Source organism: Ammospiza caudacuta, chromosome 18 (assembly GCF_027887145.1).
Source record: "Ammospiza caudacuta isolate bAmmCau1 chromosome 18, bAmmCau1.pri, whole genome shotgun sequence".
NCBI classification, from domain to species: Eukaryota; Metazoa; Chordata; class Aves; order Passeriformes; family Passerellidae; genus Ammospiza; species Ammospiza caudacuta.
Window position 1 is genome coordinate 4,976,586 of NC_080610.1, and position 17,188 is coordinate 4,993,773.

At 43.8% G+C, this 17,188-nt stretch overlaps 1 protein-coding gene across 1 annotated transcript; it reads right to left on the reverse strand.

Annotated features, from left to right (window-relative positions):
* Positions 1-960: 960 nt before the first annotated feature.
* LOC131565812 (melanotransferrin-like) lies at positions 961-10,643 on the reverse strand. The gene is made up of 17 exons (XM_058816882.1): positions 10,513-10,643; positions 8,881-9,044; positions 8,423-8,522; positions 7,849-8,025; positions 7,504-7,666; positions 7,333-7,397; positions 6,567-6,724; positions 5,898-6,084; positions 5,607-5,755; positions 5,320-5,410; positions 4,946-5,014; positions 4,548-4,730; positions 4,112-4,268; positions 3,336-3,418; positions 2,334-2,518; positions 1,815-2,001; positions 961-1,527 (listed from the first exon to the last, which is right to left on the reverse strand). The coding sequence occupies exons 1-17, from the start codon at positions 10,562-10,564 to the stop codon at positions 1,478-1,480; spliced, it is 2,220 nt and encodes a 739-aa protein (XP_058672865.1). The 5' UTR covers positions 10,565-10,643; the 3' UTR covers positions 961-1,477.
* Positions 10,644-17,188: the final 6,545 nt, after the last annotated feature.

A 17,188-nucleotide genomic window follows, 5' to 3' on the forward strand; every position in this document is an offset into this window, starting at 1 on the left:
TTTTAAGGCCTTTAGGCTTGTATGGGTAAATATGCATGATAATGTCTTACATGCAGGGGGGGAAAGGTCAAATCTCCAAAGAGATCAGCACTGTTGGGTTACAGGGAGTGCTGTTATTGAGACACAGAGGAGCAGTTCTGGTGCTCCTTCATCCCAGCCTGGCAGATATTAAGCATGATCTCAGCTGCTATTCAGAATACTGAGGCAGCATCCATCTCTTCAGAAAGCAGAGCAGCAGGAGCACAAACAGCTGCTCAGCTCAGAGCTGGGATTCAAGGCTGAGGCTGGTTCATGTACCCCAGGCTGTGCAAGGCAGCACAATGCTGTTTGTGGATCAGAGCTGCAGCACAGGATCATCCACAAGGCCCAGTAAGCATTGGTAATGTTTGTGTCTGAAAACAACATCCCTGCCCTCCCAACCCATAAAATCTTGTGTATAACCCAGATTTTTAATTTATCCCTGGTCAGCTGCAGGCTGCTCTTGGCAAAGCTAGGCTGCCAGATGCATTTCTTCACTCTGTTCTCAGAACTGCCTTCTCCCAAGTGCAGTGTCACACGGGCCCCACAGATGGCAGGGAAGCTCCAGGGAAGAAAGGCAGGAACACCTGAGAGGCCCAAACCAGCATCCTGCTCTGTCCCTGCTCCTTCAGGGCTGCAGCTTGCTGGCTGCAAATGCAGCTGAGGATTTGGCTCTGACACCATACTGGGACAAGACAGGATAGAGAGAATGAGCAGCTGATTTCTGTTCAAAAGGCTTCATATCATGTTCAGGCAGTTCCTGCTTGTAAACCTTGTGGTGTTTAATTGATAGAGAGTATTTTGACATTTCAGAGAATATCAAATCCAAAGGGTCAGTATAAAGTAATAGTTGGAGGTCTTGACAAAGAGGAATATCCATTGCTGCAAGCATCCAGTTCTGCTGGATGTTAAATGTCTTAATACATTTATTTGTGAGAAGAAATGTTTTGATTTACTAGTAAAAAATCATTGGTTAAAGAAGAAATATAGATGTGCATTCAGCAGGGGCTATATAGCTGCAACCAAAATCACAGCTACAGGAAGACAATGTTGCAACTACCAAAGTGTCAGCTGATTGGGGTTTTTGCATGGAAACTGTTTATAAGACAAACAAAGCAAAATGCTACCAACTAACCTGTGCCACTCCTACCAAGTCTGTATTTTAGTCCATGGTACTGGCCCTGCTCTTTCCACAATGCTGATCCTAGTTCTGTGCTGTTGGTTGTGCTGTTCCCCATGCTGCCATGCTCCAAAAAAGAAAGGGATAATATATGAGTAGTATTACATCATCATAAACTTAAAATCTGCTGAAAAAAAAAGACAAGGAGGTGTTCAGCATACATTTCTGGAGATGACTGTTTCCTTGCTGATTGCTTTGGATTGGCTGGACTTGCACATTTCCCTTGTTCTCAGCAGTGATGCTGATGTTTTGTGCCCTGCAAAGCCTCTGTATGAGCTGTCAGTTGGATGAGGATGCACAGATATCCTGTTTGCAGAAGTCCAAGATGCCTACAAACCAGTAAGAAAATACACACTTAGAGATGCTATCAGCTTCAAAAGTAGTAAGTTCTTCAGATGCTATTCATTAAAACAGCAGCATAGAGGTCAAACTCCCCTTCTGAACTGCAATTACCAAGTTAGTCTCACAGAAGTCTAACACAGGACTTCTTAGACCTTTGTTATTAACAAGATTAGGTAGAACATCTCCATGCTGTCTAAACAAAAGGGCCATAGCTGTGCACAGAAGGCTGCCTGCTGCAATTCTTTCTAACTCTGAATTAAGAACTTATCTTTACCTGCAGGTGTGCAATTAAACACTGATTCTGCCAGCTGAACAAAAGACTCTCCAAGGATCTCCTGATAGCTCAGGTGACTTGCATGAACAAGGTACTGAGTGGTGTCCTTGAAAAGCAGATCACTTTCACCATACTTCCAGGACTGAAAGAGCTGGAATTCAGAATCCAATTTGCTTCCCAGAGATTCCTGAACAGAAAAAGAATAAAAGTTTCACAGCTTAGGTAATTAAATAATACTTTTATCTAGCACTGTTCTTATCAGTACAATAAGATGCACTTCTACAGTGCCTTATTTCTCAGCAAAAGTATGGCCTTTGTAAAATGGGAACTTGGGAACTGGTGCTAAAACACCCCTTAAGAGAACCCAAATAACTATTTTCTCAATCTCCTATGCACGTTTTTAATTCTTTTGTATTGGATCTGAAGGCACTAGTATATAAAGCTTTCAATCGTGAAAGGGTTTTCAGCAGTTGAACATAAATGTTAACATGCCAAGCTGTTCCCTGTTACCTGTCACACCTGAGATTTCAGCAGGAAGTCAGAGATTTTAGTGACAGTGACTGGTCGGGTCATGACTGTGCTGGGGGGAACAGGGCCCAGGTTACAGCCAGCCCATTCTGTGACTGCGGCGCGCGTTCCGTCCGGGCACAGGAGCTCAAAGTCAAGGGGGGAATAACCTCTAGCCCAGCCAGAGCTGCCCAGATCTGAAAAGAAGATGAAATGAAAGGTAATCCTTTTGAAAAATTAAAGCAGAAGAGAGGGTGAATCTCAAATAAAATGTTAAAACTTGGGAGGGAGAAGTTTAGTCAGTGTGTTGAAAACAAACACAGCGTGCTATGTGGTCATTTCCTGGGAAAGCATAAGGACCAGGGCAGTGTCTTCACTGAGGGCAGTGAACTTAAGCTGCATCTATCAACTAAAATAGAATAATTTCAAGGCATATGAACAGCATATCATGTCTCATCTGCACCTGTAACCACATCTCTTTCTGGAAACAAAGGGATTCAGCCTACATGCCCTTTGCTCCCCCAAACAAACTGCTAATTGCTGCAGGAATTCCTGTGGGTTTCCAGCCCCTTATATCTTCAGTTGATTTTAGAGAGATTAATCTCTTAGAAAAGCCTCTTCTCTTACTGAAATTGCCTAAAATATAATTTTATTTTGCTTTAATGAGAGTTCCTTTTCTCCTTGACTCTAAGAAAAACATATTTTGGTTTGCCTTTTAAAGCTGTGAAATTTAAAGCTTCCAGAAATTTAGTGCAGTCTCCAAGGATGATTATCCCAACACACATCTTTGCACTGGGTGATTCTTCTTCTTTCCTCTCTTACAGTATCTGAATGTTGAGCTATACTGGAACACCTACATGCAGAAAGCTTCTAGCAATTTTCCATTTACAAACACAACTTCATGGACCTAGATTAAACCTGTACAAGCTGATCCTTATTAGTGATGGTTGCTTTGTGGGAAGTAACTGACATTAATGAACATTCTCAAAGGAAAAGAGAATATCTGTATCTCACCCTCTATGTTCTGGAGCAGGTTTGAGTGTTCCAGGAAAGCTACATCTCCAAAGCTTCTTCCACTGGGATTGCCAACTAGGCACCTAGTGCAAGAAAAAAAAAGGGATCAAAGACAGCACTACATGGTGACTGACTTGTGGACAGCTAAAACTGGAATAGCTGGAAGTATCCCTCCCATCTCTAATCCCTTGGAATATGTCAATGATCTCAACATAGAGATTTGCTGAAACAATCCTTTTCATTCCTTACAGTAGCTTCCAAGTCAAAGCTGCTGTACAATGTGCACCTTCCCCCATGCCTAGGCAGGAAAGAGAGTGGAATTCAACTAAATACATTATGTACATTTCACAAGAGTGCTTCCTTAAACTTTCCTTAAAGTTTCACCTTTAATAGTCTTCTCTGCCTCTGTCTTCAACTATTGTTTTTTTAATCTCCACTCTATTTAATTATCTCCTATATGCTACACTGCTTCTTACGACAGCACCTCTGCTCTCTGGTCCTCTTTCATCCCTTCCTTATAATGAGTCAGTACCAATGCTCTAAGCTGTGCATGTTTGGCAGCATTGCCTTGCTCTGGAAATGGTTTAATGACCATTTTAAACCATCAGTCAGCTGAACATCCCATAGCAACTGCAACCAAAACAAAATGCACACTAGCAAAAGTTTATACAGACAGATGCTTAACAAATAGGGGGGAAAAAAAACTTTCCAAAAAACCCAAAATCAGCAAAATAAAAAGGCAATTGTGGCTGTTGCTCTGCATTTCTGACTCTCACCTGAGTGCTCCCATATTGCCATAGTAACGTTCGTTGTGGCTTGCAGCACATCTGCTGGACACTCGAGCTCCTTCCACCTCCCCATCTCCAATGCACACCTTGCACAGGTTTCCATCTGCTCCTGGCATGCAGCCCTTCCAAAAGTAACTCTGATAAGCTGAGTAAAGAAAACTGAGATGAGATTAAGGCAAGGTGTTCCCAAGCCTCTTCACATATGGGAAAAGACAGGAAAGAAATTTCATCCTAACAGCTAGCAAGAAGAGGGCTAAATAGTGTGACACATGTAAAACATGAGGAAAAGCTGCTTTAACACCCTCTGAAACTGTAGTCATCAGTTGCTGGTTGGATCCTCATGGCCCTGTTTCTATTTTACTCACAAATTTAAGCCTTAGATTTTCATGGTCTAGTTAAGAGAGAAGCCAGAGGCAGCCCTTACCAGAGGCAATATCACAGTTCTCAGTATCATTCTGCTGAGCTCGCACTGTGTGTCTGGCCAGAAGTAACCATCCTGCAGGACTGTACAGGTGACTGTGGCAGGATCTCCTTCCCCTGAGGTTATGGATGTGAATCTGTTTGGCACTTTTCTTAGCTAGGGCAACAGCATAAACTGGTGGTAGTGCTATGAAACAATGACAACAACCAGTTATACCAAGGCAATTAAGTGTTCCACAAGGGTACAGCCCCCCTTCCCTCCCTCATCTTGTCACAGCATCTTCAGTTATATTACAGGACCTGCTCTTTGCTTAGCCACAAAGCTCTTGTCCTTGCACAAAAAAATCTATTCTAAACCAACACAAAAATAAACTCCTGCATAAACCCTAGAAAGTTTGTTACCTTTGTGCTTAAGATGAATTAGTTTCCCTGTTTCCTCCATGGTCTCAGCTGCTGGGGCACAATCTCCCCCTGGAAGGAGAGATTAACATTAAGGATCTTGCAACTGCTGTCATTCCTTTTATATGGCAGCATGCCTTCAAAACCCTTGTGATCCTCTTCAGCCATGTCAGCATCTTTGTCCCTTGAACAGAAGGGATAAAATAAACAGACCAAATGCTAGAGCCAGTTAGTGGAAGAGCTGAGAAGAGTATTTGGACATTTATACTGACTCCTGCTTCCATCACAAAACATTACAAACTGTGGAAATTAAACTATATTCTTACCAGTACTTTTTTGATTCCCTCTCTCCTTGATAAGGTCACTTGAGAACTCACCATAGCATTCTGCAGCTACAGGCACCAGTCCACATCTCCCTGCAATGTACACATGTGTTGCATCCAGGGTGACAGCATCAGCCTCACTACTCTGCCAACAGCATTAGAGAAAATAACAAAAACAGGATTTGCATGAATTAAGTATCCAAGCAGCAGGATTTCTCCACTGGCTGAAAATTCCCCCTCATTCCCACTTATTCCTCAAGCTAGTTTTCCTCTCTTTAGTTCAGACAAGACATACATAGCCTGTGCAGTCTTTTACACCCTGAGCAGAAGGAGTCTCCTACCTTGATCATTTCAATGCATTTGGTCATGGAAGTTGCCTGGACACAGACTAAGGGGTCGGATTTGATGTTCAGTGCCCACTCCTCACATTTGCTAAGCTCAGCATCACTGACGCAGCACCAGCGCACGACGCTGTTCTCCAAGGAGCTCCCTGAAATGGGAGCAGATCACATCCCCAGTGCACCAATCTGTGACACGTTCAGGGGATTTTCAGGTAAATGCATTTGTGCCTGGAGAGAGGAATTATGTGGAAGGAGAACTTTCTCTTCCCTTTCCTTAGCTACAGTTCTCACCTTCATGGCCGAGTCCCTTAAGGAGAGCCACATAATCCAGACCAAGGACATAGGCAAGCTCCAGCTGCTCCTCGAGAAGCTGCAGGTGCTGAGTGGCATCTCGGAACAGCAGGTTCTTTCCCCCAAAGGGTGCTGAACTGAAGAGTTCAAATCGGGCTCTTTCCTTTCCTTTCTGCCCAAAGAGGCGCTAGGACAAGAACAACACTTTTAAATGGCAACAAATCTGCTCATTCTTCCAGCAACAGGCAGCCTCAGCCTTCCCTCCCTTTGTATCAGTGGTCAAGATATCAAATACCATTTATAAATTGAGAAAAAGACATGAAAAAAAGTGAGCCCTGCCTGAACCTATGAGTCTCCTCAGCTACATAAAAATTGATTCAAGTTCCATGGCAGGATAAATATCATTAGCCATTTTGCAGTTTGTGTGTTATAGCATCTTCCCTTTCTTTACTGATTTATTCTCAGTCTCCTGCAGAAGAACTCTTTAGAAAAAAACAAAACCTTACACAAGCAAATGCAAGATCCTTCCCCCGAACAAACAATTTTTAGCTCTTTACTCACAGTAACTATGTATTTCTCAAGAAAAAAGGCAACCTGGATCATGATTGCCACACAAAGATGGAAGCAAAACCTGTGTCTGGACATAGACAGTTTATAATATTCACTCACTTGGATCATGCTCAGAAATTTGTTAGTGATCTTCTGGAAGTTGCTGCGGGTGACGATGCCACGGCCAGGCCCCTTGCCCAGGTTACAGGTGCTGTATTCAGTCAGCTCAGCTGTGGATCCATCAGGACACAGGAGTTCATATTCCTCTTTTTCTGACTCTGAAACAAGGAGACACTCATGAATTTCTGACCAGAGCCATGACTTGCCAGCAGGCACAGAGATGGAATATAAAATGTTTTTCAGTGCAGGTTGCTAAAGGTTATGCAGGCAGCATGGTGTACCAAGCACACTTGGGAAAGTTGTCTTTGGTAAATACTTCTTATAACAAACAGAGAGACCTCAGCCAGAACTGCTCCAAAATACTCTTTAAGCTGTACCACTCTAAAAGCATCTATTTAAAAATACCTGCAAATACTGCTGCTAACCACCTTTGGTACAGAGCTCAACTGAGTTTAAAAGTGCAAGGCAGGTTTACAGGAACTTCACAGTTATGCAGCTCAATATGCTGAATTTTAAAAGGAATCTTGTAACTCAGGCAAAGCAAATACTGACAGCCAATGAAATCTCCTGTGAGCAATCATTGCTCACTCACACTTTCCTGTTCTGTTTCTTTCTGAGTTGTGTGGAGAGCCAGGAAATACCCCTGAACTGCTTGCAGGGATTGAATTTTCCCTGGAAACAACAAAAATATAGGCATATACATCAAACATCTACACAGGAAAGAGCACAGGCAGAGATGAAAAGAAAACTGCATTTTTAAGATTACCTGTGGCACTCATAATTCTTAGATGATCTAAAAAGGCAACATCTGCCACTCCATCCTTCAAGCACCTGCAGGAAGACAAATGCCATCCTATTAACATTTTACCTGGCTTTCCTACCTTTAAAGTTCTTTTTCCCCCAGAAGTGAATTCAGGCCCAGTGTCCCAGAGCTCACCTGAAGGCTCCCTCAGAGTCATAGAAGGGTTCATTACTGCTTGTCTCACAGAAGTGGTTCCTGTCTCTGACATAGGATTTTTGTCCTTGGCAGAGAGCACACAACTGGGGAGCAGCAACACCAACCCCAGGGATGCAGCTTGCATTGAAATACTCACTAATTGCTGCAGGTGTAGGGAAAAAAAAAAAAACAAAACAAAACAAAAGAAAAAAGTCAAATGGGAAAAAAATCAGAAGAGGAAAAGGGCCAAACATATCATGGCCATAACTAGTTCATCCTCCATCTGCTGGCATTTCAGTTACATTCACTGTGGCCAGAGGTAGCCCTATGGCTGCTATCACCTACCTTGGCTCAGAGGCTGGGACTCATCCCAGGAAAGATAATTTCTTGCCAGGAGAAAGCCAAGGGGAATATTCCAGCCTGATGTCCACCTGGCCCCATTGTGACAGCTGCGCACACCTCGCAGCCTCTGGACATCCAGAGTTCCTCGTTTGGCAATGGCCACAGCAAACACACAATTTCCTGCAATAGCACAAAATGTGTAAAAAAAATCTCAATTCTGCAGCTTCCATCTCTGAAGAGGAGCTGAACTACTTCAGTGAACATGGCTAAAGAAGAAATTATCTTAGGGCTATTCCATGTAGGTACTCGTGCCAGGAACTTAACCATATACTGGCTACATGGCACTTGTCAAACAAGCAATGCAAGTTTGTCCGTACCACAGGCAGAAAGGCTACTGGGTACAAAGCACCACTGGGATTTTAGTCATCATCATTAAATATTTTAGAAACAGTTGTCAGCCACCTCCATATTCGTACAAAGTTAGTAAAAAACATATTGACTTTTTTTTTCAAGAAATCTAGAGCCATTTATTAGCCAAATCAGAAGTACAGTTTATTCTTCAGCTTTCCCAGCCTACCTTGATCATAGATCTCTTTTGCCACCACAGCCAAACCATACAGCTTTACAGCAGAGTAAACATCTCCAGCATCCAAGGAGGCAGCATCTGCTTTATTTGCCTTCAAAACAACAGAAAAACGCTCAAAACAAGTGTGTTTACAAGGAAACAAACCGAAGGTTCAAGACCACAGTTGCTGCTTCAACAAATTTTAATTTAGTAGTTTTCTTTTGCCTATTTATTTCCAAGCAGCTTTCACTATTTCTTGGAGATTGCAAAGACATTAGCTGGGGTAAAACAGTACCTCTGGCAGTATGCTCACAGGATTTAATTCTTGCCTCTCAAGTGACTGTGTACTTTGTCATTTAAGCAGTTCAATTGTTTCAGTATCATTTATTTTTCCACAGTTTCTGTTTACCAGTTACTTTTCCAAGAGGATTTGGACACAAAGTCAGTTTTTAAAGTCTCTGTGAACTCACCCTGATTTTATCAATGCAGTCATATGTATTGTGGGCTCTGATGCAAGAAATCCTGGTAAAGGAACTGGCAGGAGTGAGGGGCAGCACAGCTGTAAGCACTTTGGAGAGCTCAGCACACTTTCTTTGTTCCAGGTCAGACAGGGTGCACCATCGAAATTTCTTCCCTGTAGCATCAAAAAAGAAGTCAAGATTTGTAGGATTTCATTAAAAACCCTCAGTTTAACACCTTATGGAAGAGAGAGGTTATTCTATTTTACTTAAGTTCCCAAAAGCTTGATTGTGCTCACTCACACTCACACACTTAGAGGCACCCAAGAGATGTGCCCACGTGTGACCAAGGTCACTTTTTCCCAACATAAGGACAATATTTGATGCTGAATCTTTAATATGTCTCTTTGCTTCCTTTTGACTGAAAGCAACTAAACAGTTTTAGGCAGATTTTTGAAGAATCAGCAATTATTATGGCAAGAGCTTAAGCCACAGAATCTTCCTTGCCTCAGCCTTAGTGAATTTTAGGTAAGGCTGCCACCCAAAATTAGGAGGAACCAAAGGTGAGGATGTGTTTATGGCTATGGCTGTTTTCCTGTTGGCATAGCAAGAGAAGGAATGGCACTTACACTGCAGGGTAACATCTTCCTGTTACCAGAGTGCAGATTTTCTCCTAAAAGTCAACTGGGATGTGACTCTATCAGAGCACAGACCCTCTAACCTTGATGTAAACATGCATTCTCTGGGGTTTATCAGTTTTACTGCTGCCCTTGATTATCAATACAGGCCATGCTTCCAGCCTTTGCTCTGCTGTTTCCTCTGGTGCTTTCACACAGCAAAAAGATGCAATTAAGGGTGGAGGTGAAGCTGAAACTTCCTTTTTCAGAAGGATTTGGAGACTTGGTGGGTTTAAACCAACTATAAAGCTACATCTTAAAGGAATCCAGACATGCCAACAGAATTTCCTCTTTTGCTTTAGGCTGCAATTACTCCATCTTGTATTATTCCTCTGAAATATATCATCATATACATCTCCAAGAAGATACTAGACATTTAAGGAGGAAAAAATGGGACTGTTGTACACAAAAATAGCATGCAGTTATGTAACTCGAGAGAATCATAAGCCATGTAATGAAAACCAGGACTAAACACACAGAAAATGCCACAATATCTCTAACATTGTCATTTCCAGATGTTTAAGCATTTGACTCTCTGGAGAACTATTAATACCAGAAATGTGTACAATTAAATCATTGAAGTTTTTATTTCTGTGAGCATAGCACCAGACATTAGTCCTCCACTTGTTTTGGTGCTAGTTCAGCACAATTCCAAGAAGAACCAGCAGTGGTTTTAGAGGGGAGCAGCTGGAGGTCCCCTGCTTCATTCTGACACCACTAAGAGTACACAGATCTCAACTACTCAAAGGAAACAAAGCCTCACTGAATTACTAAGGAAGTTCTGCATCAAGCTGCTTCAAAACGAAAAGGTCACCATCTGCCAAAGATCAAACAGAAAAAATACAGGCACAGCTTCAACTGCAACTTCTTTCTTTGCATAGAGGAAAACAAAAGCAAAGCATTTATTAGTTTGAATGTCACCCACCCAGAGGCAACCCTTCTCTCTCCCTCTCTGCATCAGCCTTACCTGAAGCCAGCAAAGAGGTGATTAGGACAATTAAAATCAGTGTCTTCATCATTACAGCTGTTCAGCAAGGATCTTCTCTCTGCCCTGACACTCTGCCTTCTCATACCAGGAATTCCACAGTGATTACCAAAGCTTCTGCAAGATAACAAGGGGTGTTTGGATATCAACAAGGATGAACCAAGATTTTAAAAAACAGCCAGAGGATGGTATATCCTTGTAGCAAAGGAGAAAGGGACAGGGTCCCTTTCCTACCCACAGATGGAAAATATCCATGCATTTCCTGTTCTATTTTTATCAGACACACAAACGAATGTAAGCCTCTGCTCTAAAAAGAACTGCTGTTTCCAAAGGCACCCAAAGCCTTTGGGAGATGGGCAAGATTTACACCTAACTTACAAAAAAGATACCAAAAGCTAAGTGAATTATCCAAACTACTGACCATATCTCTCTACAGAATACTGAAGGGTCCCCTCTTACATTATTTTTTTTCACGTGATAATGGCTTATTTCCTGAGTTATTTAAACAAAAAGTAATCCTATGCCTCCCTAAGAATTCAGAACAGACCTGGGACACTGTTGACTGTCCTGATTCTCTTCATTCCATCCCAGCCCAATAATCTCATCCAAACTGCTTCATTCTCCTATTTTCTAATGCTTAACCTGAATTATTATTACCTCTTAATTACTCCACAGCAGCTATTAACATCATTAATTCTACAGAAGAAAAAAATGCATTTATTTATATATTATATATGAGAGATGAAATACATTGATGTATTATATAAACAGAAGTGTCTGATGATGTATAAAATATTGTGAATATGGTTTAATCTTTTCTCTTCAGGAAAGAATTAACTGTTCCAAGAATTCTGGAGAAACAGAGTCTTTATCCTACTTTCTTTTCCTTCTTCATTTTACAGATCTCCCTGGTGCTTTGTTTATTTGATGTATTTTTGTAGATACATTTCCCAGATTTTTTCTATTGCCTCATGTACCCTTCCCTGGTGATTCAGTCATCATTCCCCACTCACGTATTGCACATCCCTTGAGCTTCACAAGTTCCCTCTCTAGACCTGCAACATTTGCTGAGGTGTTGTTTCCCACTGATCTGATCACAGAAGGAGTTACACAGAACCACAGGATGGTTTGGGTTGGAAGGGACCTTAAAGCTCACCCTGTTCCACCCCCCTGCCAAGGGCAGGGACACCTTCCACTAAATCAGGTTGTTCTAAGCCCCATCCAGCCTGAGGCATTCCTCATTTCTTCTGCACTGCCTGGAACAGAGGTTAGACAGAGTTAAAGGAATGAAGTCGGTATTTATTAAAGGCCTTCAAAGGATACACCCTGGGCAGTGCAAGAGCCCAGCTGAGGCTACACCCAAGATGGACAAACAGTCTGAGTTTTCACACTTTTTCAAGTCCTGGTCAATTTACATTTGGGGTTAACTGTCCAAAAAAAATTACAGCTTCAGGCTATGAAGTCTCATCTTCCCAGATTGCTCTCCTCAATTCCTCATTCTTTACACTTAATGGGCCTGAAGCTGAAATGGTGTCAGGCTGGATAAGGATTGTTTTATCTAACTCAACTGTGAAGAGAACTTGCTGACACTTTTTAGGGCAGTACAGAATCTGGAAAATATGAAAGCTAAAACTTAAGGCACCACCTGAACCATTCTGAAGCCCCAAATCTCCAGTATCTCATTTGTTGGAGGAGCTGTGGTATTAATCCCCTCTTTGACTTGGCTCAGGTGCACAGGCCTAGCACAGCTCAATACCCTTAGGGAAGTTTTATCCCTCAGTGAGTGCAGTCTATATAATCTCACCAGATGTTAAAAAACCCCATAAATGTAATAACAAGACATATGATAAAAGTAATTTTATCATATGTCCACATATTTACTTTTAGTATTTAGTAACTTATTAGTTACATGTCCACATATTTACTTTTAATTCCCAGGAGAAAAATTAGATCAGGACAGATTATTAATCAGTATAGCCTTGTGACAATTATTTTACACTATAAACAAGTGTGTTACATTTAACTGCACCTTAACCTCTGAATCACTTCCCAGTCAATTCTGGGAAACTTGTCTGTCAGGCCCAGCAGTGGGGTGCTCTTACACATCAAAGCTAATGGTTCTTGCAAGGCTTGTACCAAAGCAGCTAACAGCACCAAATCCCACCTTCTTTGAGGTTTTACTTTGTGCCAATCCTACCATTATGTACGGGACATGTAAATCCCAACAATTCAGTCAGGTAATAATATTACTGTTTCATGAGGTTTGTGTCTGGATTTCCCCTCAAATTCCACATATTTAGCAATGAAAGACTTTCCTGTACATGTTTAAGATACTTATACAGATATTACTACCTATAGTGATGTGAAAAAAGGGCAGAATGACATGAAGGTATTATAGACTTCACTTAGGCCTGGTCAGGAAAAAACACAAATATAAATCAGGAATTTAAATGAAATTAATCAGCTTGCCTGAGGACCATGTCCTAAAACACTAAGGATGTGGAAACACAGCCAGGACTCTTGAATTCTTTTCCTACTGATTCACCATATGAAACTACCCCACTGTCAGAGACAGGTAATTAGCTACTTCCCAGCAGTGTAGCATTTACTCATCTAGGGATGCATCTAAGAGAGTGGAAAACCAAATAACCTCTATAAAATTCACTCTGGGCAGCAGGCAGCCAGGCAACACCCAGGCAAAGGACACCAGAGGAGGAATAGATGTTACTGCACTACACCACCAGACACCTCACTTGGAGGAACAGCACCGTGTCTGTCCCATGTCGTGTGTCCTCTCCCTAAAATCCCTGCCTTAATATTCCTGGTGATCCCACACCTGGGGCAAATAACTCGCCTGTGTGTCAATAGCAGCGCTGAAAAGCAGCTGAACTCCACCTGCCCCATCCTGAACTCTCAGCAGCAGCGCCGTCCTCCCTCTGGCCACAGCCCACAGCCCCTTCATGGGGCAGCTCCATCCCCACAGCACACACCCTCAGGAGCCACCACCCCGTCTTCAGTCTACATCCCCGGGAAAATGTCCCCACATCCCGTCCCCTCAGGGCCGGCCCTATCCCCACCCCACATCGCCTCAGCGACAGCCCCTTTTTCCCCCGCGCCAACAGAACAACCCTCCTCACAGATCAAACTCCCCTTTGAAGAATAGCCTCGCAGCCGTATTCCCATTCCGGGTCTCCCCTCAGAAATGAATCCCTCCCTACACGACATGCTCCCTCAGGAATAATCCCCTCACACACGCCATGCCGGCAGCGCCCTCCCACTCACGGTCGCGGCCCCGCCCCTGGCCCCGTCCCCTCAGGGCCGGCCCTATCCCCACTCCACATCGCCTCAGCAAAGGCCCTTTCCCCCGCGCTAAGAGAACATCCCTCCTCACAGATCAAACCCCCCTCTGAAGAACAGCCTCGCAGCCGTACCCCATTGCGTGTCTCCCCTCAGGAACGAACCCCTCCCTACACGGTGTGTTCCCTCAGGAATAACTCCCTCACACACACCATGCCTGGCAGCGCCCCGCCCCTCACGGCCGCGGCCCCGCCCCTGGCCCCGCCCCCCCGCGCTGTTCCCGCCCTCCCGCGCGGGACGCGGCAGAGGACGCGGCGGCGGCGGCGTGGGAAGATGGCGGCGGCCGCGGCGCGGAGCAGGTACGGGCGCGGCGGGGCTGGGGCTGTCATTGTCATTGTCCCTGTCATTGTTGCTGTCACTGTCTGCTCCCGGCAGCCCTGTCTGACAGCCGGCACCCCGCGGGGGAGGAGGAGTCGGGCCGGGGGCCGCAGCCGCCCCTTTCTCGCCCCCCTCGTTCACTGACGTTTCCCTAGCGCGGTGAGTGCGGTTGTCTTTGCAGCCTTGGCCCTGCCCTTGGCATGGGTAAGGAGCCTTGCCCTCCTTCTCCAAGCTGGAAAGGAAGATAAGGGGTTCAGGTATTTTAAGAACGAGAAGCGTGTGGCCTCGTGCAGTTCTGACTGGGTTTGCAGTCCGTAGCTGTCAGAGTGGAAGTGCTGAGCAGCAGTCGGTGGATGCGGAGCAGCTGCAGCCCCTCGGATTATGCGATCCGGGGCATGGCTGGGAGCAGGGGCACCCGGCCGGGCACTGAGGAGATATCTACAGGAGATATCCTCTTACGGCTTGTGCTTTTCATAGCAACCAAACAGCTTAAGGAATGCTGCTTCTCGGCCACTGTTCCCTGTTCTTGGATAGAACACGCAGTCCCCTTATTCCCCCTTCTCTCTCAAAACCTGGAGCAAACACCTCGTGCACAGAGTGTTCTGTTCTGTTTCCTCCAGCCCCAGTGTTGTCCCTTATCCAGAGATGGCTGAAGACACAGAGGGGCTGCAGTTAACAGGGAATTTCTTGGCAGTTCCTTCTCTATCAGCCTCCAGTCAGGTGGGAGAGGCAGGGGGTCAATACTCCAACTTGCATTTGTACCCACCAAGGGCAGGCTGTCAGGAGCAGGGAAGGTGAGACTGTTTTTAGTTTTGTTGTCTTTGCCTGGTTTTAGGCAGGTTTCAGAGTAAGATGGAAACTGATTTTCCAGTGTTGGACACCAAAAGCAATTTTGGTAAGAGCTTAGGGTTAGGTGTTGTGTCCTTCACTGAGGAGGTACCGAGTCCCAGTGCCCTGCCCTGCCTCAGCAGTGGGAGCAGCTCCTGGATGCTCCTGTGAAGCCAACACAACTCGTTCTGTTCTGACTGCATTTTTGCATACACTAGTATGTAGGAAGGCCAATAAATGTCTCAAATACTAATGCTTTAGGCTGCAGTTAAGTTTTAATAATGTTTTCCATTACTTTTTAGGATTTGAAAACTCTTCTAAATAAATTTAAGTCTATTGCTAATTCGATTAGTTCTTTATTTCTTGACTCCCTTAGAAGTAGCCCACAGGCTCCCAGCTTACTGATGAGCAAGTGCTCCTTTTATCCCAAGTGTTTTAATATGTTGTAAAACAGGCCTTGTAAGTGCACAAATTAGTGCAGGCCTGGTATGACCCAAGAGCATCAGGTGACCTCGTTGTTCATGACAAATCCCAACGTGTTGCGCTGTAGAACGTACAGGTTCTGTATGTTCAGCACTTTTTCTGTCTTGTAATGAAAATAACATCCTGGGAGATGATGCAGCAGTGGGGCAGGTTTAGCACGTGGTTACAGGAATGTGGGGCTTGGGGAGGGAGGGTCTGTCCTCTCACATTTGGGTTAATGCAGGGATTTTAACAGAGACCATGGAGCTGAAGGGCACAGTGAGATATTCTGACACTGTTGCAATAGGGATAAGAGAAAACTTTAGCTGTTGGTCATTGGCTGATATTAAAGCATAGTTACCAAGTGTGCTGACATAATGGTGTGACTTCTAGGTAAGAAATCTGTAGATTCTTCTTTGAAATAAAGGGATCATGCCTATATGTAACTCAGTAGGCACCTGAAATTAAGTCTTTAAACTCTTAATAATCACTTCCTGAGGTTGAATGGCCCCAAATGATGCAATAGCTTGTAAGCTACTGAAGTAATTGTGTCCTCCCTCCGTGTATCTGATCAAGAGCAGATGAAAGGCCAGAGGGCAGATGAAGACATCCCAGCTGTGGCATTGCCTCCTGAGAGTGAGCAGGTTGCACAAAGATCTGGTTCTCCCCAAGGGTCTGAGCCTGTTGGGGTGAGAACTCTGTCCCTCTCCTCCCTGTGACCCTGTCTGACAGCAGGATGTTGCCAGGCCACAGTCAAATACTTGTTTAAACATGCTTATTTACAGACTTGGAACAGTTCTTGTACAACTGGATGCCTGCTTGTCAGATTTATTATCAACATGAAATTAAACATTATTAAACACACAAAAAGTCCTGGGCGAACCCTTTTTCTGTATTGGCCAATTCCAAGTCTATTTTAGGGATTTTCAGAGGGGCAGAACCACTCTCACTGCAGTTCACCAGTGAACAGAGTGATAAGGTAAATTCTAAAGAAGAGCTGCTGTGCCTGGCAGCCTTTTTACTTTTTCAGCTACAGCACTTGGTCTTAGAAATGCCATTACTTCTTCACAGAATCCAAAACTCCCCCATGCACTCTTCCTCCTTCCCACCAGGATGATAAGGTAAAACATGAACCAAATCCTGAGTGTCTCTCTAGACAGTTGCTGTTGTAGGAGGTTCTTAAATGACACAGTTGTAGCAGCCCAGTGGAAATGGAATAATCCCAAGTACTTAACAATAATTATAAAAGTTACCACTCCATTTGCATTTTAGAGCTCCAGACAGGCCAAGATACAGTACATGCTGATAACATAAATAAAGGACTATTGGCAAGATCAGCATCTACAATACTCAGAAAAGTATCACTGTTACAGCAGCCCAAGAGGAACATGTCAATATTTGTTAAGAAAAAGAAAATACAAAGATGTATCTTTAAATAAATACCTGCAGGAGCAGTTGGATTGTTGGATTTTTCAAAATATTTTTAGGAGAGGAGTAGACCACCAGGGGACTAGGCTCAGTGGAAATTTTATGATAACTTGAGTAGACTTTTCCCTCTGTTACTCAGCTGCTAAACATTAGATGGTCACTATGCTGAACTACTGAAATTTGCATTATTAGACATTTGTACTTCAGCAGCCACTTCTTGTTTGTTGTGTTTCAGCTTGCTGTGCAGCTGTAACCTGCTGGTGCA